This window comes from Bos taurus, unplaced genomic scaffold, assembly GCF_002263795.3.
Source record: "Bos taurus isolate L1 Dominette 01449 registration number 42190680 breed Hereford unplaced genomic scaffold, ARS-UCD2.0 Leftover_ScbfJmS_1758, whole genome shotgun sequence".
NCBI classification, from domain to species: Eukaryota; Metazoa; Chordata; class Mammalia; order Artiodactyla; family Bovidae; genus Bos; species Bos taurus.
Window position 1 is genome coordinate 32709 of NW_020190858.1, and position 22324 is coordinate 55032.

General features: G+C 40.1%; 1 protein-coding gene across 3 annotated transcripts; it reads left to right on the top strand.

The window, feature by feature from the left end:
- Nucleotides 1–14996: 14996 nt before the first annotated feature.
- LOC112445532 (P antigen family member 3-like) lies at nt 14997–20567 on the top strand. 3 transcript variants are annotated; one of them, XM_024989045.2, is made up of 5 exons: nt 14997–15299; nt 16207–16286; nt 16760–16898; nt 17302–17427; nt 17549–17690. In XM_024989045.2, the coding sequence occupies exons 2-5, from the start codon at nt 16215–16217 to the stop codon at nt 17578–17580; spliced, it is 369 nt and encodes a 122-aa protein (XP_024844813.1). In that variant the 5' UTR covers nt 14997–15299; nt 16207–16214; the 3' UTR covers nt 17581–17690. The 3 variants fall into 3 exon arrangements, with proteins under 3 accessions (XP_024844813.1, XP_024844815.1, XP_024844814.1); XM_024989047.2 differs by having other exon boundaries at nt 14999–15299; nt 17553–17690; XM_024989046.2 differs by lacking the exon at nt 17549–17690 and adding an exon at nt 20452–20567 and having other exon boundaries at nt 15156–15299.
- The last annotated feature ends 1757 nt before the right edge of the window (nt 20568–22324 follow it).

The following is a 22324-nucleotide window of genomic DNA, read 5'->3' on the forward strand; positions in this document are numbered from 1 at the left end:
CAGGTTACCCTTAGTGGAGAATGTGTCTCAGAAAGACAGTCATGACAGAAATAGATATTACGTTTTTTCATTCTTTTTTCTTTATTCTGCTCTTCAGCAGTTATTTCCACCATTCTGTCTTCCAACTCACTTATTTGTTCTCCTGCTCAGTGAGTCTCATATTGATTTCTTCTAGTGTATTTTTCATTTCAGGTATTGTGTTTTCAACTTTGTTTGTGCCTTATTTCTTCTAAATCTTTGTCAAACATTTCTTGTATTTTTTTAAATCCATGCCTCCATTGTATTTTCAAGATTTTGGATCATCTTTAATATCCTTACTCTAAATTGTTTTCCAGGTAGTTTCCCTATTTCCTCTTCATTTATGTGGTCTTTTAGGTTTTTTACCTTGCTCTTTTGTCTGTAACATATTTTTTGTCATATCATTGTTTTTGTTAGGCGGAACTGTGTTCTTCACTCACTGCTTGATTGGCCTGAGAATTTTAGCACTGGAGTTTGCAGGCAGTTAAGCAGGGCCAGGACCAGGTGTTTAGATGTGGCCCTCCAGGAGACCTCACTCCAAATAGTATTCCGTGAGGTCTGAGTGTCTCTGTTAATCCAGCAGTTTGGACTTGGTCCTCCCACCACAGGAGCTCAAGCTCATGAATCAAGATCCTGCAAGCTGTATGGCAAACCAGGAAATAAAGGAAAAGAAAAGAAATGTGGAAGACAATGACAAATAATAAAAAATAAAATGAGTAAGAAAACTAACAGATAAATTAGAAAAATTAAACATATAAACGAAACAATCACTGGAAGGTAAGACACAGCTACACTAGCAAAATAGGGAAATTTTTAAAAAGGTAGAAGAAACCTTTGCTGTAAGGGCAGGGCTTAGGAATGGTGGGGCTCAGGCAGGGTGGGCTTAGGCAGGGGTGTGGCCTATGCTGAGTGTGGCCTGGAGGGGGCCCCAGAGTGCCTCCAGTTTCAGAGTACAGAGGAGTAAGCCCCAGGCCTCAGCAGGTTCCTGGAGGTTGAATGGGGGGAGTGGGGGCAGAAACACCAGGTGCATTCCTCCATAACCCCAAAGGTCCTTCCCCATCCCCACAGATCCCCTCGAGGCAAGAGTGCCTCTCCAGAGGTGGGAACTTTTCCTCCCCTAGCTGCACCTCAGGAGCACTGATCCCACCTAGCCTGCACATCTCCTTCCCCCTCGTTTCCCCCTTCCCCACACCATACAGGGTTGTTTGGGTGTTCTTCTGGTCTGCCTGGGATTCAAGGCTCCTTGCCAGTATCCAGTAGGTGCCCAGGATGTTTCACTTTCTTGATAGTGTCCTTTGAAGGATAAAAGTTTTCATTTTGATGATTCCAAATTGCCTGTTTTTGTTTCTTTTGGTGCTTGTGCTTTTGTAGCATATCTAGGAAATCATTGCCTAATCCAACAGTAACATTTACATCTCTGTTTTCCTCTGAGTGCTTTATAGTTTTAGCTCTTATATTTAGGTTTTTGATCAATTTTTAGTTAGTTATATACAGTGTGAGGTATAAGTCTAAACTGATTCTTTTGGTTGTGAACATCCAGTTATCCCAAGACCATTTGTTGAAACATTATTCTTTGCCATTGAATGGCCTCTGCACCCCTCACAATAATCAATTGACCACAGAGATATGGTTTTGTTTCTTGCATCTCCATTCTATTCTGGTATCTGTCTATATACAATCCTTATGTCACTACCATTGAAGGAGGAAACAGACAGAACCGGCTCCATCTTGAAAGCAGGACTCCATCTTGGGCTGGACTGTGGACTTTGAGCTATATGCCCAGTATCTATGGAAACGACATACCAACTGGAAAACCAGAGCCCCTGGGTGGAAGAGCCCCAGGGCTCATACCTAGACTCCCCATCACCTAAAAGAATACCCTAATTATCTGTGTAACTGAAGAGAATCATAAGTTCTATTATGCTTATTGGGGTATGACCACAGGCCTATTGATAATTGTCCACTGTTAACTACCTAGGCTTAAGGCATATGAATCACGGGTTAACTTTGATTATATCTTTCTTTTCCTTTGTTCAGACTAATTTCAGGGAATTTGGGGAAGTGGGTTTGGGCACATACACTTTAGGGTATACAAGGTTTTCGCAAAAACTGGTCTGGGTCCTCCGCCAAGAGGAGACTCTGCCTTGGGCGCGCCGGTGTAATAAACTGCACTCCACTATCTGTATTGTCCTTCTGAGTGAGTTTGTTTCCTGGAACGCGTGCCTACAACACCATATAATGTCTTGATTATTTTGGCTTTGAAGTGGGTTTTGTAGTTGGGAAGTGTAAGTACTTGTTCTTTCTTCACCCTGTTTTGGCTATCCCAGGACCCTTTCAATTCTTACAATTCTAGGATCAGTTTGTTGATTTCTGGGGGGAAAGAACAGTTTGAATTTTGATGGGGTTCTATTAGGGGAGTACTGCCATCTTAACACAATAGTAAGTCTTCCAATCCATAAATGTGAGATGCCTTTCCACTTATCTAGACTGTCTTTAATTTCACCCAGCAATGTTTTGTAGTTTTTATTGTACAAGTCTTGACTGTGTATAGAAATATATCTGCTCTTTGTATATGACCTTGTATTCTGTAAACCTGTTGAGCCCCTGTATTGGGTCTAATAGTTTCTGTGGGGAGAGGGTGATTCTTTAGGATTTTCTATACACAAGATTATGTCATCTGCAAATTGAAAAATTTTACATCTTTTCCAATGTAACTTCATTTTATTTCTTTCCCTTGCTTAATTACCCTGTCCAGAAGCTCCAGAACAATGTGGAATAGAAGTGGTAAGAGATGATATCCTTCTATTGTTCCTCATTTTCAGGGGAAGTCAGTACTTCTGCCTTTCATCATTAAGTACGATGATAGCTGTGAGTTTTTCAGAGATGTTTTATATCAGGTTGAAACTGTTGCCTTTTACTTCTAGTTTGACTCTTTTTATCTTGAAGGGACGCTGAATTTGGTCCAATGCTATTCATGTAGGTACTGAGATGATAATGTGGTTTTTGTCTTTTATTCTGTTGATGTGGTGCATTAATGTATGGATGTGAGAGCTGGACTATAAAGAAAGCTGAGTGTCGAAGAATTGATGCTTTTGAACTGTGGTGTTGGAGAAGACTCTTGAGAGTCCCTGGGACTGCAAGGAGATCCAACCAGTCCATCCTAAAGGAGATCATTCCTGGGTGTTCATTGGAGGGACTGATGCTGAAGCTGAAACTCCAATACTTGGGCCACCTGATGCAGAGAGTTGACTCGTTGGAAAAGACCCTGATGCTGGGAAAGATTGAGGGCAGGAGGAGAGGGGGACAACAGAGAATGAGATGGTTGGATGGCATCATCGACACAATGGCCTTGGGTTTGGGTGGACTCCGCGACTAGGTGATGGATAGGGAGGCCTGGCGTGCTGCGGTTCATGGGGTCGCAAAGAGTTGGACACGACTGAGCGACTGAACTGATGATGATGACTGATTAACTTATTTGAGTCTTAATATTAAATCAAAGTTGCATTCCTGGGATAAATCCTACTTCCTCATGGTATATAATTTGGTTTACTAGTATTTTACTCGGAGAAGGCAATGGACCCCACTCCAGTACTCTTGCCTGGAAAATCCCGTGGATCGAGGAGCCTGGTAGGCTGCAGTCCATGAGGCCGCTTGAGCGAATTCACTTTCACTTTTCACTTTCATGCATTGGAGAACGAAATGGCAACCCACTCTAGTATTCTTGCCTGGAGAATCCCAGGGACAGAGGAGCCTAGTGGGCTGCCATCTATGGGGTCCCACAGTGTCGGACACGACTGAAGAGACTTAGCAGCAGCAGCAGCAGCAGCAGTATTTTACTAAGAATCTTTGTGTCTATATTCATAAAAATATTGGTCTGTGGTTTTCTTTTCTTGTGTTGTCTTTTTTGGTTTGGTTTGGTATCAGGGTAACAATGGCCTCATAAAATGAAGCAGAAGAATTATCTTCTTTGGGGTTTCCCAGGTTGCACTAGCGGTAAAGAACCTGCCTGCCAATGCAAGAGAGGTAAGAGACGCGGGCTCAATCCCTGGGACAGGTAGATCTCCTGAAGGAGGGCCTGGCAACCCACTCCACTATTCTTGCCTGAGAATCCCATGGACAGAGGAGCCTGGAGGCCTATAGTCCATAGAAACGCAAAGAGTCAGACATGACGGAAGCAATGCGTGCACATTAACTTCCTTAATAAAGTTATTCATCCCTATTTATGTTTGAGTGACCTTGGTTAGTCAGTATTTTTCAAGAAATGTTCTCATTTTATCTAAGTACCAATATTTTGGATAACATTTTTCTGCTCTCCTTTCTTAAATAGTTTATTGAAGCATAATTGATATGCAACAAATGGTATATATTTACTGTGTACAATTTGATGAGTTTGGGCATATGCACACAATGATAATATCATCACCAGAATCAAGATAATAGACATATCCAACCCATCCTAAAATTTCTTTGTGTCCCTTTCTTTGTTTCTTTTCTTGTTAAAGTGTGTGTGTGTGTGTGTTTGTGTAGTGAGAACACACTTTTAGATTTACATTCAACAAATTTTGGGTCTTCCCAGATGGCTCAGTGGTAGAGAACCACCTGCCAATTCAGGAGACATAAGAGACGCAGGTTCGATTCCTGGATCAGGAGATCCCCTGGAAGAGGAAATGGCAACCCATTCCAGTATTTTTGCCTGGAAAATCCCATGGAGAGAGGAGCCTGGTGGGCTAGAGTCCACAGGGTCACAAAGAGTCCAATACGACCAACCATGCAAAAAATTTTGAATAACATTTTTTTAAATCTTCCTTCATTGTGCATTTAATATCTGAGAGCTCTGTACTGCTGTCTCCTATGGTATTACTGAAGTTGGTAATTAGTGTCACTCTTCTTTGTCTCTCTCTTTTTTAATCAATCAGGCTATAGGTTTATTATCATATTAATCTATTCACAGTATCAACCACTGGTTTCAACTGAATTTTTTGGTACTACTGATTTTCTGGTTTCTATTTAATTGATTTCTGCCAAGATGTTTGTTATTCTTTTTTTTTTTTTTTTGCTGGATTTGGGTTAAATTTTGTTGTATTCTAGTTTCTTAAAGAAGATTATTGATCTTCGAATGATAATTGGCCTTTTCCCTTTTTAATATAAACATTTAATGCTATAAATATCCCTCTGTGAAGCTTTGGCATCCCCTCATAATTTTGATATATTGTATTTTCTATTTCTCCTTTGATCCTTGCATTAATTTGAAGTTTTGTTCAATTTACAAGAGTTTGTGATTTTCCAGGTCACTTTCCATAGTTAATCTTTATTCTAATTATTTTTTGGTCAGGAAATATATTTTGTGTGATTTCAGTCCTTTTGAACTTAGTAAGGTTTTTAACTGGCATATTTGGCTGAACTTCCATATTCACTTCAGAAGAATATGTATTTAGTTGCTGTTGCTCAATAAATGGGCTTCCCAGGTGGCGCAGTGGTAAAGAATCTGCCTGCCAACGCAAGAGAGGCAAGAGACGCGGGTTCAATCTCTGGGTCTGGAAAGTCCCCTGGAGTAAGAAATGGCAACCCGCTCCAGTATTCTTCCCTGAAAAATTCCATGGACACTACCCTCCATGGGGTCTCAAACAGTCGGACACAACTGGGACTGGGCACGTTCTATAAATATCAATTAGGTCAAGTCGGTTAATTATTGTTCAAGTCTTCTATATAGTTTTTCATTGTGTTGCTCACTTACTGTATTAATGGCTGAGCGTGAAAAGTGAAAGTCTTCAACTACAACTGTGGATTGTCTGTTTCTCCTTTCCATTCTCTCAGATTTTGGCTCCTGTATTCTGAAATTGCATACACATTCCTGACTATTATGTCTTCTCAGTGAATTGAATTCTCTATCATTCTGTACTGCCCTTTATCTTCCGCAAAAAATCTTCATTCTGAAGTATACTTTTATGATGTTAATTCAGCCTCTCCAGCTTTCGTTTGATTTGGGATTTGGAGGTATAAGTATTTCCACACATTTAATTTTAAATTATTAGCTTATTTAAGGTGAGATTATTTTTTTTTTTACCATACATAATGTAAGGTCTTTATTTATCTGGCTTCATGGGTCTTTGCTGCTGCACTCAGGCTTCTCTCTAGTTGCAGTGTGTGGGCTTCTCTTGCTGCGGCACAAGGGCTTAGTTGCCAGACCAAGGATCAAATCTGTGTCCCCTGCATTGGAAAGCAGATCCTGAACCACTGGACAACCAGGGGAGTCCCCAAAGTAGGTCTTATAATTGACGTGTGTAGGCAACTTACAATTAGTGGGTAAATCGTTCAGTTTTAAATCTACTATCTGGATATGCTTTTCTTTATATCACGTATATTTTTTAGTGACAAGTTTCCCGATTCTTTTCTTCATTTAGATTGGTTATTTCTTTATTAGTCCATTTTATTGCTACTATTGGCTTTCTAGATATACATCTTATTAAAAATCTTTCTAGGGAATTCCCTGGTGGTCCAATGATTAGGATTCGGTGCTTTCATTGCCATGGCCCCAGGTCCAGTCCCTAGCCAGGGAACTAAGATCCCATGAGCTGCATGTATAGCCAAAAAATTCTTTCTAGGGTGGCTCTAGAGTTTACAATATGCATTTTATACTTCTTACAATATGCCTTCAATCAATGTTATACCCATTTCTTACATAAGAGCCTTCAGTTCACTGCAGTTCAGTCACTCAGTTGTGTCCAACTCTTTGATACACCACGAATCGCAGCACACCAGGTCTCCCTGTCCATCATCAACTCCCGGAGTTCACCCAAACTCCTGTGCATTCAGTCGGTGATGCCATCCAGCCATCTCATCCTCTGTCATCCCCTTCTCCTCCTGCCCCCAATCCCTCCCAGCATCAGGGTCTTTTCCAATGAGTCAACGCTTCGCATGAGGTGGCTAAAGTATTGGAGTTTCAGCCTCAGCATCAGTCCTTCCAATGAACACCCAGGACTGGTCTCCTTTAGGATGGACTGGTGGGATCTCCTTGCAGTCCAAGGGACTCTCAAGAGTCTTCTCCAACACCACAGTTCAAAAGCATCAATTCTTCGGCGCTCAGCTTTCTTCACAGTCCAACTCTCACATCCATATATGACCACAAGAAAAACCATAGCCTTGACTAGACGGACCTTTGTTGGCAAAGGAATATCTCTGCTTTTGAATATGTTATCTAGGTTGGTCATAACTTTCCTTCCAAGGAGTAAGCATCTTTTAATTCCATGGCTGCAATCAAAATCTGCAGTGATTTTGGAGCCCCCAAAAATAAAGTCAGCCACTGTTTCCACTGTTTCCCCATCTATTTGCCATGAAGTGATGGGACCAGATGCCATGATCTTCGTTTTCTGAATGTTGAGCTTTAAGCCAACTTTTTCTCTCCCCTCTTTCACTTTCATCAAGAGGCTTCTGAGTTCCTCTTCACTTTCTGCCATAAGGGTGGTGTCATCTGCATATCTGAGGTTATTGATATTTCTCCTGGCAATCTTGGTTCCAGCTTGTGCTTCTTCCAGCCCAGCCTTTCTCATGATGTACTCTGCATATAAGTTAAATAAGCAGGGTGACAATATACAGCCTTGACAAACTCCTTTTCCTTTTTGGAACCAGTCTGTTGTTCCATGTCCAGTTCTAACTGTTGCCTCCTGACCTGCATACAAATTTCTCAAGAGCCAGATCAGGTGGTCTGGTATTCCCATCTCTTTCGAATTTTCCACAGTTTATTGTGATCCACACAGTCAAAGGCTTTGGCATAATCAATAAAGCAGAAATAGATATTTTCCTGGAACTCTCTCGCTTTTTCCATGATCCAGCGGGTGTTGGCAATTTGATCTCTGGTTCCTCTGCCTTTTCTAAAACCAGCTAGAACATCAGGAAGTTCACGGTTCACAAATTGCTGAAGCCTGGCTTGGAGAATTTTGAGCATTTCTTTACTAGTGTGTGAGATGAGTGCAATTGTGTGGTAGTTTGAGCATTCTTTGGCGTTGCCTTTCTTTGGGATTGGAATGAAAACTGACCTTTTCCAGTCCTGTGGCCACTGCTGAGTTTTCCAAATTTGCTGGCGTATTGAGTGCAGCACTTTCACAACATCATCTTTCGGGATTTGGAATAGCTCAACTGGAATTCTATCACCTACACTAGCTTTGTTCGTAGTGATGCTTTCTAAGGCCCACTTGACTTCACATTCCAGGATGTCTGGCTCTAGGTCAGTGATCACACCATCGTGATTATCTGGGTCGTGAAGATCTTTTTGTACAGTTCTTCTGTGTATTCTTGCCATCTCTTCTTAATATCTTCTGCTTCTGTTAGTCCATACCATTTCTGTCCTTAATCGAGCCCATCTTTGCATGAAATGTTCCTTTGGTATCTCTGATTTTCTTGAAGAGATCTCTAGTCTTTCCCATTCTGTTGTTTTCCTCTATTTCTTTGCATTGATCACTGAAGAAGGCTTTCTTATCTCTTCTTGCTACTCTTTGGAACTCTGAATTCAGATGTTTATATCTTTCCTTTTCTCCTTTGCTTTTCGCTTCTCTTCGTTTCACAGCTAATTGTAAGGCCTCCCCAGACAGCCATTTTGACTCCCAGAGAACCCTGTGTAGTGCTCGAACCTGTGCTGTCTCTCTCTTTCTCTTTCTCTCTCTGTGGTCTTCCCTATCTCCACCCAACTGCACATTCTGTTAACCTGTGTTCCAGGAATTCTACAATATACTCAATTGATCAGTTGTTTCCAACTCTTTCCGACTCCATGGACTACAGCACACCAGGCCTCTCTGTCCCTCACCATCTCCCAAAGTTTGCCCAAGTTCATGTGCATTGCATCTGTGATGCCATCCAGCCATCTCATCCTCTGATGCCCTCTTCTCCTTCTGCCCTAAATCCTTCCCAGCAACAGAGAGTTTTCCAGTCAGTCAGCTGTTCACATAAGACGACCAAAATACTGGAGATTCAGCTTCAACATCAGTCCTTCCAATGAGTATTCAGGGTTTATTTCCCTTAAGATTGACTGGCTTGATCTCCTTGCTATCCAAGGGACTCTCAGGAGTCTTCTCCAGAACCAAACTTTGAAGGCATCAATTCTTCAGCACTCTGCCTTCTTTACGGTACAGCTGTCACAACCATACAGGATTGCTGGGAAGACCATAGCCTTGACTATATGGACCTTTGTCGGCAGAGTAATGTCTCTGCTTTTAACACACTAAGCTTCTCAGAGCTCTCATGCCAGGAAGCAAACGTCTTCTGATTTCATGGCTGCAGTCACCTTCTGCAGTGATTTTAGAGCCCCAAGATGGGGACATCTGTCACAGCTTCCACCTTTCTCCCTCTATTTGCCATGAAGTCATGGGGCCAGATGCCATGATCTTAGTTTTTTTAATATTTAGTTTTAAGCCGGCTCTTTCACTCTCTCTCCTTCACCCTCATCAGAGGCTCCTTAGTTCCTCTTTGATCTCTCTCTTCAAATTAATGCAAGGATCAAAGGAGAAATAGAAAATACAATATATCAAAATTATGAGGGGATGCCAAAGCTTCACAGAGGGATATTTATAGCATTAAATGTTTATATTAAAAAGGGAAAAGGCCAATTATCATTCGAAGATCAATAATCTTCTTTAAGAAACTAGAATACAACAAAATTTAAACACCAAATCCAGCAAAAAAAAAAAAAAAAGAATAACAAACATCTTGGCAGAAATCAATTAAATAGAAACCAGAAAATCAGTAGTACCAAAAATTCAGTTGAAACCAGTGGCTGATACTGTGAATAGATTAATATGATAATAAACCTATAGCCTGATTGATTAAAAAAGAGAGAGACAAAGAAGAAGAGTGACACTAATTACCAACTTCAGTAATACCATAGGAGACAGCAGTACAGAGCTCTCAGATATTAAATGCACAATGAAGGAAGATTTTAAAAAAAGGTTATTCAAAATTTTTTGCATGGTTGGTCGTATTGGACTCTTTGTGACCCTGTGGACTATAGCCCACCAGGCTCCTCTCTCCATGGGATTTCCAGGCAAAATACTGGAATGGGTTGCCATTTCCTCTTCAGGGATCTCCTGATCCAGGAATCGAACCTGAGTCTCTTATGTCTCCTGAATTGGCAGGTGGTTCTTTACCACTGAGCCATCTGGGGAAGACCCAAAATTTGTTGAATGTAAATCTAAAAGTGGGTTCTCACTACACAAACACACACACACACACACACACACACACACATACACACACTTTAACAAGAAAAGAAACAAAGAAAGGGACAAAAAGAAATTTTAGGATGTGTTGGATATGTCTATTACCTTGATTCTGGTGATGATATTATCATTGTGTGCATATGCCCAAACTCATCAAATTGTACACAGTAAATATATACCATTTGTTGTATATCAATTATGCTTCAATAAACTATTTAAGAAAGGAGAGCAGAAAAATGTTATCCAAAAAATTGATACTTGGATAAAATGAGAACATTTCTTGAAAAATACTGACTAACCAAGGTCACTCAAAAATAAATAAGGATGAATAACTTTATTAAGGAAGTTAATGTGCACGCATTGCTTCCGTCATGTCTGACTCTTTGCGTTTCTATGGACTATAGGCCTCCAGGCTCCTCGGTCCATGGGATTCTTCAGGCAAGAATAGTGGAGTGGGTTGCCAGGCCCTCCTTCAGGAGATCTACCTGTCCCAGGGATTGAGCCTGCGTCTCTTACCTCTCTTGCATTGGCAGGCAGGTTCTTTACCGCTAGTGCAACCTGGGAAGCCCCAAAGAAGATAATTCTTCTGCTTCATTTTATGAGGCCATTGTTACCCTGATACCAAACCAAACCAAAAAAGACAACACAAGAAAAAACCACAGACCAATATTTTTATGAATACAGACACAAAGATTCTTAGTAAAATACTGCTGCTGCTGCTGCTGCTGCTGCTAAGTCTCTTCAGTCGTGTCCGACACTGTGCGACCCCATAGACAGCAGCCCACTAGGCTCCTCTGTCCCTGGGATTCTCCAGGCAAGAAAACTAGAGTGGGTTGCCATTTCCTTCTCCAATGCATGAAAGTGAAAAGTGAAAGTGAATTCGCTCAGTCATGTCGGACTCCTAGTGGCCTCATGGACTGCAGCCTACCAGGCTCCTCCATCCATGGGATTTTCCAGGCAAGAGTACTGGAGTGGGGTGCCATTGCCTTCTCCGAGTAAAATACTAGTAAACCAAATTATATACCATGAGGAAGTAGGATTTATCCCAGGAATGCAACTTTGATTTAATATTAAGACTGAAATAAGTTAATCAGTCATCATCATCATCAGTTCAGTCGCTCAGTCGTGTCCATCTCTTTGCGACCCCATGAACCGCAGCACTCCAGGCCTCCCTATCCATCACCTAGTCCCGGAGTCCACTCAAACCCAAGGCCGTTGTGTCGATGATGCCATCCAACCATCTCATCCTCTGTTGTCCCCCTCTCCTCCTGCCCTCAATCTTTCCCAGCATCAGGGTCTTTTGCAATGAGTCAACTCTCTGCATCAGGTGGCCAAAGTATTGGAGTTTCAGCTTCAGCATCAGTCCCTCCAATGAACACCCAGGAATGACCTCCTTTAGGATGGACTGGTGGGATCTCCTTGCAGTCCAGGGACTCTCAAGAGTCTTCTCCAACACCACAGTTCAAAAGCATCAATTCTTCGACACTCAGCTTTCTTTATAGTCCAGCTCACACATCCATACATAATGCACCACATCAACAGAATAAAAGACAAAACCACATTTAGCATCTCAGTACTACATGAATAGCATTGGACAAAATTCAGGGTCCCTTCAAGACAAACAGACTCAAACTAGAAGTAAAAGGCAACAGTTTCAACCTGATATAAAACATCTCTGAAAACTCACAGCTATCATCGTACTTAATGATAAAAGGCAGAAGTACTGACTTCCCCTGAAAATCAGGAACAATACAAAGATATCATCTCTTACCACTTCTATTCCACATTGTTCTGAGCTTCTGGACAGGGTAATTAAGCAAGGGAAAGAAATAAAATGAATTTACATTGGAAAAGATGTAAAACTTTTCAATTTGCAGATGACATAATCTTGTGTATAGAAAATCCTTAAGAATCACCCTCTCCCCACAGAAACTATTAGACCCAATACAGGGGCTCAACAGGTTTACAGAATACAAGGTCATATACAAAGAGCAGATATATTTCTATACACAGTCAAGACTTGTACAATAAAAACTACAAAACACTGCTGGGTGAAATTAAAGACAGTCTAGGTAAGTGGAAAGGCATCTCACATTTATGGATTGGAAGACTTACTATTGTGTTAAGATGGCAGTACTCCCCTAATAGAACCCCATCAAAATTCAAAACTGTTCTTTCCCCCCAGAAATCAACAAACTGATCCTAGAATTGTAAGAATTGAAAGGGTCCTGGGATAGCCAAAACAGTGTGAAGAAAGAACAAGTACTTACACTTCCCAACTACAAAACCCACTTCAAAGCCAAAATAATCAAGACATTATATATGGTGTTATAGCCACGCGTTCCAGGAAACAAACTCACTCAGAAGGACAATACAGATAGTGGAGTGCAGTTTATTACACCAGCGCACCCAAGGCAGAGTCTCCTCTTGGTGGAGGACCCAGACCAGTTTTTGCAAAAACCTTGTATACCCTAAAGTGTATGTGCCCAAACCCACTTCCCCAAATTCCCTGAAATTAGTCTGAACAAAGGAAAAGAAAGATATAATCAAAGTTAAGCCGTGATTCATATGCCTTAAGCCTAGGTAGTTAACAGTGGACAATTATCAATAGGCCTGTGGTCATACCCCAATAAGCATAATAGAACTTATGATTCTCTTCAGTTACACAGATAATTAGGGTATTCTTTTAGGTGATGGGGAGTCTAGGTATGAGCCCTGGGGCTCTTCCACCCAGGGGCTCTGGTTTTCCAGTTGGTATGTCGTTTCCATAGATACTGAGCATATAGCTCAAAGTCCACAGTCCAGCCCAAGATGGAGTCCTGCTTTCAAGACGGAGCCGGTTCTGTCTGTTTCCTCCTTCAATGGTAGTGACATAAGGATTGTATATAGACAGATACCAGAATAGAATGGAGATGCAAGAAACAAAACCATATGTCTGTGGTCAATTGATTATTGTGAGGGGTGCAGAGGCCATTCAATGGCAAAGAATAATGTTTCAACAAATGGTCTTGGGATAACTGGATGTTCACAACCAAAAGAATCAGTTTATACTTATACCTCACACTGTATATAACTAACTAAAAATTGATCAAAAACCTAAATATAAGAGCTAAAACTATAAAGCACTCAGAGGAAAACAGAGATGTAAATGTTACTGTTGGATTAGGCAATGATTTCCTAGATATGCTACAAAAGCACAAGCACCAAAAGAAACAAAAACAGGCAATTTGGAATCATCAAAATGAAAACTTTTTTTTTTTTTTTGGCATTGCATGGGATCTGTACTCCTCTAAGAGTCTGATCCGTATATTCATTTTCTTTTTTTTTTCCCCAAGAAGCACATTATTTTATTTACAGAAGCACATTATTTATTTACATTATTTTATTTTTATTTAAATTTTAAATATTTATTAAAATATTTATTTAAAAATTAAAACTTTTATCCTTAAAAGGACACTATCAAGAAAGTGAAACTTTCTGGGCACCTACTGGATACTGGCAAGGAGCCTTGAATCCCAGGCAGACCAGAAGAACACCCAAACAACCCTATATGGTGTGGGGAAGAGTGAAACGAGGGGGAAGGACATGTGCAGGCTAGGTGGGATCAGTGCTCCTGAGGTGCAGCTAGGGGAGGACAAGTTCCCACACCTGGAGAGGCACTCTTACCTCGAGGGGATCTGTGGGGATGGGGAAGGACCTTTGGGGTTATGGAGGAATGCACCTGGTGTTTCTGCCCCCACTCCCCCCATTCAACCTCCAGGAACCTGCTGAGGCCTGGGGCTTACTCCTCTGTACTCTGAAACTGGAGGCACTCTGGGGCCCCCTCCAGGCCACACTCAGCATAGGCCACACCCCTGCCTAAGCCCACCCTGCCTGAGCTCCACCACACCTAAGCCCTGCCCTTACAGCAAAGGTTTCTTCTACCTTTTTAAAAATTTCCCTATTTTGCTAGTGTAGCTGTGTCTTACCTTCCAGTGATTGTTTCGTTTATATGTTTAATTTTTCTAATTTATCTGTTAGTTTTCTTATTTATTTTATTTTTTATTATTTGTCATTGTCTTCCACATTTCTTTTCTTTTCCTTTATTTCCTGGTGTGCCATACAGGATCTTGATTCATGGGCTTGAGCTCCTGTGGTGGGAGGACCAAGTCCAAACTGCTGGATTAATAGAGACACTCAGACCTCACGGAATACTATTTGGAGTGAGGTCTCCTGGAGGGCCACATCTAAACACCTGGTCCTGGCCCTACTTAACTGCCTGCAAACTCCAGTGCTAAAATTCTCAGGCCAATCAATCAGCGAGAGAAGAACACAGTTCCGCCTAACAAAAACAATGATATGACAAAAAATATGTTACAGACAAAAGAGCAAGGTAAAAAAACCTAAAAGACCACATAAATGAAGAGGAAATAGGGAAACTACCTGGAAAATAATTTAGAGTAAGGATATTAAAGATGATCCAAAATCTTGAAAATACAATGGAGGCATGGATTTTAAAAAATACAAGAAATGTTTGACAAAGATTTAGAAGAAATAAGGCACAAACAAATAAAGTTGAAAACACAATAACTGAAATGAAAAATACACTAGAAGAAATCAATATGAGACTCACTGAGCAGGAGAACAAATAAGTGAGTTGGAAGACAGAATGGTGGAAATAACTGCTGAAGAGCAGAATAAAGAAAAAAGAATGAAAAAAACACAATATCTATTTTTGTCATGACTGTCTTTCTGAGACACATTCTCCACTAAGGGTAACCTGGGACTACCTATCACCACAGGTTGTGGATGCATAAGAACGACTGCACTGGAAGGAAAAAAATATAGCCTTCAAGCCCCTTTCTCATCCTCCAGAGACCCTGCGGTTCTAGGACTCTACCTCAATGGCAGGAAAACTGCAACCTGCACTGCACAGGCCCAACTCAGTGAGCATGCGCAGTGTGTGGGTGTGCATCCGTTGCTGCGCATGCGCCTTGGTGCGCATACGCCTTCCTGAGCGTTCTGTGAGGAGCGTTGGGCCTGAGACGGGTCTGTTTATTCAGTCCCGGTTCTTTCTCACTACTTGAGACTCACCAGGTAGGTTCACAGGTCTGTCCTGTCTGGAGTTTAAGTGTGTGTGCGTGTGAGGGGGAGCCAGCGAGTTTCGCGCGGGTTGGGCAGTGCGATCTAGGGCCGTTGAGGAGGAAGGCCCTCAAGGTAGTCATCTTTCTCCTCACAAGTGTCGCGACGCCATAGTTCTTGCCTTGATGGCGGGAGAGGAAGGGCAGTGGGCAGAGGAGGGCAGGGGGTAGGATGATGGTTGGGGGAGACTTGGGGGTGCTATTTGAGATATTTAGTTCATTGGGGCCCTGGAACTGACGACAGAGCACAGAATCTGGGGCCGGCAGTGGGACCTGGGCAGGGGTTGGGGTGGGCGATTAAGGAAAGGCCTAGAAACCGGACCGCAGTGGGGTTGTGACTGTATTGCGGGTTTTGTGGTAAGGTGCCAAGAGAGAAGTGGACCGGTTGCTCTGTATGCAGCCTCACCTCAGCCCCAGACACTGAGAAAATCGCCATAGTCAGGCTGTAAAAGACTGAGCCTTTCTTCGTGTTCCAACTGAATTCCAAGGGAGTTGGGGAAAATAGGTCTGGTGAATAGGAGTGTGACATGAGCAATAGTCCTGAGCTTTTGAATTCCTAGGAGTATTTCACTAAAGATCTTCATGATGGAGAAGTCTGTTGTGAAATCAAACGTCCTCACAAAAATTCAGCCTTCTTGTGTACCTTAAGGTGATTTCTCTGCCAGCTTCACAAAGACACAAATGGCTTTGCAAGCGACTGTATTTGGTGTAATTGAAATGCATGTACACTCATACTTAACCAGAGTTTTCTTTTGAAAGTATGTTAACATTAAAAAAAAAAAAGTCAACATAAGGTCATAAAAGTGATCAAATATAGCTGTACTCTTAAATACATTTTCTAAATCACAATATTCTGCTTTCAGGGAGAAATATGAGTGGGCAAGTGGCATCAACATTGGGACCTACAAAGCAAGATTGCTCCCAGGTGGATGAACCTGTGGTTGTGAGTAACCTTACCATTTGATGTTTTCTATTAGCACAAGTTTATTTTTGAGAAAATCATGTTAAGTAGTACACATGTGGTGATAAAGGTCTTCCATGCTGATAAAGGGTGATACTTTGTCTTAGGAAGGAACATTGATCCAGATATATTATAGTCCAGTGTTGCCTGGATGATTATACTGTTAAATTCCCTGGAAATGTGCCCAGTGACTCCCTCCTCCTGCTTATTAACAACAGGCTGCATACTTCCATCCCAACATAGATTTAAGTAACTTCCAAAGTCTTCCTGGGTAACTCTTATGGGAGCTGACTTCTCTGTGGGAAGAGTAACTTTATTAAAAGTAAGTACATAGAATTGTGTTGGGAAAATGTTGTTAGGTTTACTTATGCTCAGATATATCTATGTATTATGTATATTTATGCTATTAGATGTATTAACAACAAAAGTTTTTCTTTGCGTGCACTCTCTCCTAGGACCAGCAGCCCAGTGTTGAGCAGCCTCAACAAGAGAAACCGCCAGCTGAGAGTCAGGATATCACACCTAGAAAGGAGGAAGTACATGGAGAGGATCCAGTGAATCGTGATGAAGAAGAGGAGAAGGATCCCTTTGAAGGTAAAGTGTATCTGTGCGTCATGCCTTAAGACATAACCAGTAAGAAGAGGAAAGGAAACATTAGAAAAGGACTTCAGACAGTTCCTAAAAACCTGAGGAGAGTATAGTTTGCAGGTCAGTGTGGTCGCTCAAATTTTCCCTTGTTTTCAAGACAAAGAGAAGGGGGCAACTAAGTTGTCTGAGGACAACCCTGGAAAAGGAAAATGGTAATAACAATCGGAAAATTCTGCTTTCCTTTTTCTCCAGCAAAACATTCCCGGAATAATGCTCCTGAGGTTCTTATTCATCACATTTTTAGCATACTAACCTAAGGCTTTTAATTCATAACACCGAGGGAATGAAGATCATCATTCCCTTGTTTATATTGTATGCTTTACAGCTGAATTGATGCGTTTTTTTAAAGATTCTGGCCTGGAAGCTGATCTCCAGCAATTGGCTCTGGCAAAGACTGGGGGTGAAGGTGGAGATGGTCCCGATGTCAGGGAGGAGTTTGCATCAAATACAGAGCCTGGTGAAATGCCAGAAGCAGGTATGTCATCCATTCAGAAAGTAACTTATGTGGTTTCTGTTTTTCAGAATATTATATCTTTACTAATATAGAGGGAACATTACTATTATTTTAATAACAGAGTTCACATATTCTTTGAAAGGTAGTTCGGACCCCAGATGCCTGAATGCCTGACTTACAGACTTTCAAATAAAGAAACAGACAGGATCAAAGCCATATCGAATTGAAAATAGGAAACCGTTTTCTTCTCTCGAGTATAAGTACTTTAAGCAACAGCTAATAATTTTCGGTTCTTTTATAATTTCTGCTTGTAGCAAATATGGAATGCATTTGTAATAAAATTCAGTTTATATGAAATATGCTTAGGCATCCAAGTAGGTTCTAGTACCAGCTTTAGCATAATGTGTGTGATTTCTGTGAAATCCCTTAACTGCTAAACTCAACTTTACTCATATAAGTTGTGAATTCAGAACAGATACACGCAGATGCTGATTTTTCAATGCTAATTTTGCATTCTCTAATTCTCTTTGATGGAATGCATACAAGAATACTCTGTTTTGTATGATGTATTTATCATAAAATATCATCTTGCGTCAAATTATAACAAGGGGATTGAGATTTCATTTTCTAACAGGGGACACATGTACACCTGTGGCTGATTCATGTCAATGTATGGCAAAACCCACCAGAATATTGTAATTAGTCTCCAATTAAAATCAATTAATTAATTTTTTATAAAAGAAAATGAGCCAACATTCTGCTTGATGTATGTTAAGTTCTCTCAAATTCTGAATCCTCTAGCTCTTTAAAAAATAGTTGCATTTTAAATCCTTTCCCCAGGGAAGCATGAAACGACTGAATAATAAAATGGCCAAAGATAGTCTAGTTTCCTGTTTCTGTGGCTGATCAAGTTGAGAGAGTGCATTTAGTCAGTGATATTCAAGGCAGGTGTGAGTAAGATACATATGCTAAGCACACTACCTGCCCCCACGTTTGGTCTTTTTTTTGAGGGGTGCGGGAGGTTGCTTATTTTAATTGGAGGATGATTACTTTACAATACTATGAAGGTTTTGCCATATACCCCACTCTCACTCTTAAAGAACTAATAAAATCTGAGCCTCATGATATAATCCTCTCTAACCGTATCAAGTATGTTATTTTTCCTCTTTGATGCATGAGTTTAAAAAGTTTTGAAGGCCAAAAATTGTAACTAGTTCTTCCTTGCGTATTCAACTTAGTATCTTTCACATACCTGTTTTCCAACTTGCTGACAATAAATTGCATGATTCTGATTTTTAAAGGAGGAACTTCATAATTAGGGAAGAATTTACTGTGTATTAGCCTTCTAAATATTTTCACTTTACATTTTTGTTCCATTCTATTTGAACAATTAGATGAAAATGCAACTTTCAGACGACTTTCAAGTAACTACAGAACATGATTAAAATGTTCTCATAGAAAAATCTTAGCCCTAAATATGCGTGGTATTTAAAAGAAAAATACTTAAATTACAAGGTACATAAATACAAAATCCTACATCCAACATAAAAGGTAAGAAAAAGAGCAACAGAATAAACTTAAGGGAAAAAGAAAAAGATATTTATTAAAAGACAGGTATGAAGTGTTAGGAAGAGGAAAATAAACTCAACTAATAAATAAAGACAATGTGCTAGTTTACATAATTTTTAATATATATATATATACACACACATTTTTTAATATTCTTCTCTGTTGTGATTTATCACAGGAGATTGGACATTAGTTCCCTGTGCTGTATAGTAGGACCTTGTTGTTTATCCATTCTGAATGTAATGGTTTGTATCTGCCAACCCCAAACTGCCAGTCCATTCCTCTAGTTTACATAATTGTGAAGCAAATGGACAAAGCCCAAGTACACATAATTAGAAATATGAACAAGACACTAACAGTTAGGGTAACAGTTAGTATATTACAGAATTAAAGCAGAGTATAATCTGGAACTCAAATATTTTCAGAATATTGATGAAATGGCTAGTAGGGTAGAAAAACATATTATTTAACATACCCCACAGTAACTAAATAACTAAACATCACAAATACCGTGGATGAACTTTTGAAATTGGTCAGAGTTTTCTCTCAAAAGCCATTATCATTTAGAAACAAAAAAATCTGCCTTTTCCAGATTTTCTTTCTCTCTTCCTACTTGCTTTTCTCTCTCACTCATAGTCCCTCTTGCTCTCCCTTTTCTTCTCTCCTTTTTTTCTTTCTTTCTTTTTTTTTTGGTGTGGCTGTGAGAAACAGTCCTATTTCTGCTTCACATTTTGATGTCACCATGTAGCCAGTGATAGTAATGACTTAAAATTAGTGTCACATATAATTTATTATACCAACTGGAATGCTTCCCAGGGTGAAAAGAAACATTTAGAATTACATGAGGGCCCCAAGTAAAAAAGGGGACAAATGTTTAACCGACTTAAAACCACCATATCAGGGATGAAGTAGAACAAATGAAAATGTCTACAGTTTTCGACAGTAGAGAAGAAACAAATGTAATACTGGCCTTTTTGTTTACTTCACTTAAGCAGTAACAGAGAGAACAACTGTTTAGCTATCCTATATTTGGAATATTATTTCAAACCAATGCATTTAAATGATACTTTTTTGGGATTTTTTGTTTCAGTTTTTGTGTATTTTGTTCTCCTTAGGGTGCTTTTTGTTGTTAGATATTTTACTGAATGTGTACACAGTTTTGCCTTCTACTGAAAACTACCTTCTGATAGGTTCCATTGATTTCATTTGTTCCGAATTCAGTGTCCTTCTTTTCTTGTACAGCTAGGAAGAGTAGTGTGTTTTTAAAAATACTGGTAATGTGCCTGAAAAGTCTATAAAATCTCTATAGAGGATTAACTGAAGGTAAGCCAAAGGGTCGCCCTTAGTGTTCCTGTTTTAGTCCATTTTATCAAACTACAACTGCAGTGAACTTTGTATACCTCTCCTGTCATCGAAATAAAGTTCTGCTAAGTAACTTTTTTTTTTTAAGTAACTTTTTTAATGTTTGTATTATAGGTGAAGGGCAGCCATTTGCTTGAAAGAAGATAAACTGAAACCATCTATGCTGTTCTTATATTGTGTATTTGACTATTAAATTTCGGTCAATAAAGTTTCGTTTTCTACTTGCACAATTTTTGTTAAATTTATCCCCGGGTATTTAATGTTATTGAAAATTCATGGTTTGTGATTTTTATTGTCTAGTTGATGCTGTATGTAGAGATAGAATGTCTATATATAGATTTTCTGTCCAACAATTCCTCTAAATATGCATATTAATTCCAAAATTTAGATCTAGATTATTTTTGCTTTTCAAAATATACTATTATATTTGAATATCAACAGTTTCTACTGGCTTAAACCTTAAACCTGTCCTCATTTTTTAGCATTGAACAAACCTGGCCAGAATAGTCTTGACTAAATCAGGTGATAATCGGCTTTTTTCCCAATAGGAAATGAAAAATCTTCTCCATTTCAACCTGTTTACGTTGCTTTTTTGTAGATATACTTTATCAGAGTAAGTTCCATTCTATTCCTAGTTTGCTGTCTTGAATATAGATTAATTTTCATCAAACACTTATACTGCATCAATTGTGATGATCATAGAATTGTTTTCCCTCCATTTTTCTATTAATGTGGTGAATTGCATTGGTAACCTCATACATGTAAACCACCCTTGCACTTCTAGGGTTAAAAAAATTGGGTCATAACATATTCTTTAGGTGTAATCTACATGTTAATGCATATACATACATATATATACGCACACATAAAAAATTCATAAAAGCCTGTGGTCTTCTTTTGAATAAATGGGTTTACAAAATGTGCCACCCAAATCTCATACGGTGTCCCTGATGAAATCATTGACAGAGAAGCATTTTTAAAAACTTAATATATAGAGAAATGGAATGCCAAAGCCATTGTTTTTTTTTTTTTGCTACCAAAGCCATTGTTAAAGGTTGTAGGGAGACAGGAAAAGAACTGCTGTCAAATTGCATGGCAAATGGCACAGCATATCTTTCACACATTTCTGACTTGCCTTCCAACGGTTTTTGGGTGCAGGGAGAGAACAGCCACAAACATCTTTTCTTCTCCATGACATCCTCCATTGGCTTGATAGTCACCAGATCTCAGAAGCCCTCCAGTTGTCTGTGAGTGTGTGTGTGTGTGTGTGTGTGTGTGTGTGTGTGTGTGTGTGAATCACTTAGTCGTGTCCGACTCTTTGCAACCCCACGAACTGTAGCCCACCAGGCTTCTCTGTCCATGGAATTCTCCAGGCAAGAATACTAGAGTGGATTGCCATTCCCTTCTCCAGAGGATCCTCCCAGCCCAGGGATCGAACCCTGGTCTCCTGCAGATTCTTTACTGTTTGAGCTATGGGGAAGTCCTCCAGCTGTCTGATTCCTCCCTTATATCCTTATTATTAATATAATAACAAAACGCTTACATCTCTGAGCCCCCATCTGCATCCTCATCACCAAAAAAATATATTTCTGCAACAAAGGACCTACTCAGACTTCACTCTGCTTAGCGAATAACAGGATTATAAATAGCAGCTGTTGTGCCCTTACAGAGGTATGAAAATCCAGGTCCAAAAGGATTGAAAATGGGAGGTTCAAATCTACCATGAGACTTAAATAAGAGTATCCCATCTTACCAAAAAGTATGTGACAAAGCCCCTAGGTCATGGAGCTGTCTGACAAGATTAGATCCTAGCTAGAAGAAAAGGGAAAGGAATGAGGGGAACTTCGTGAGACAAAATGACTTGAGTCTTATCTGCTCTGTCTCCGTATTGGCTATGACCTGACATAACTGGGCTTCCCTGGTGGCTCAGACGGTAAAGAATCCGCCTGCACTGCTGGAGACCTGGGTTTGATCCCTGTGTTGGGAC

Coding starts and splice junctions, on each gene's coding strand:
- LOC112445532 (XM_024989045.2), top strand. CDS start 16,215: ATGAGTGGGCAAGTGGCATCAACATTGGGACCTACAAAGCAAGATTGC. Junction 16,287..16,759: donor AGGTGGATGAACCTGTGGTT/GTGAGTAACCTT, acceptor ACTCTCTCCTAG/GACCAGCAGCCCAGTGTTGA. Junction 17,428..17,548: donor TGGTGAAATGCCAGAAGCAG/GTATGTCATCCA, acceptor ATTCTTTGAAAG/GTAGTTCGGACCCCAGATGC.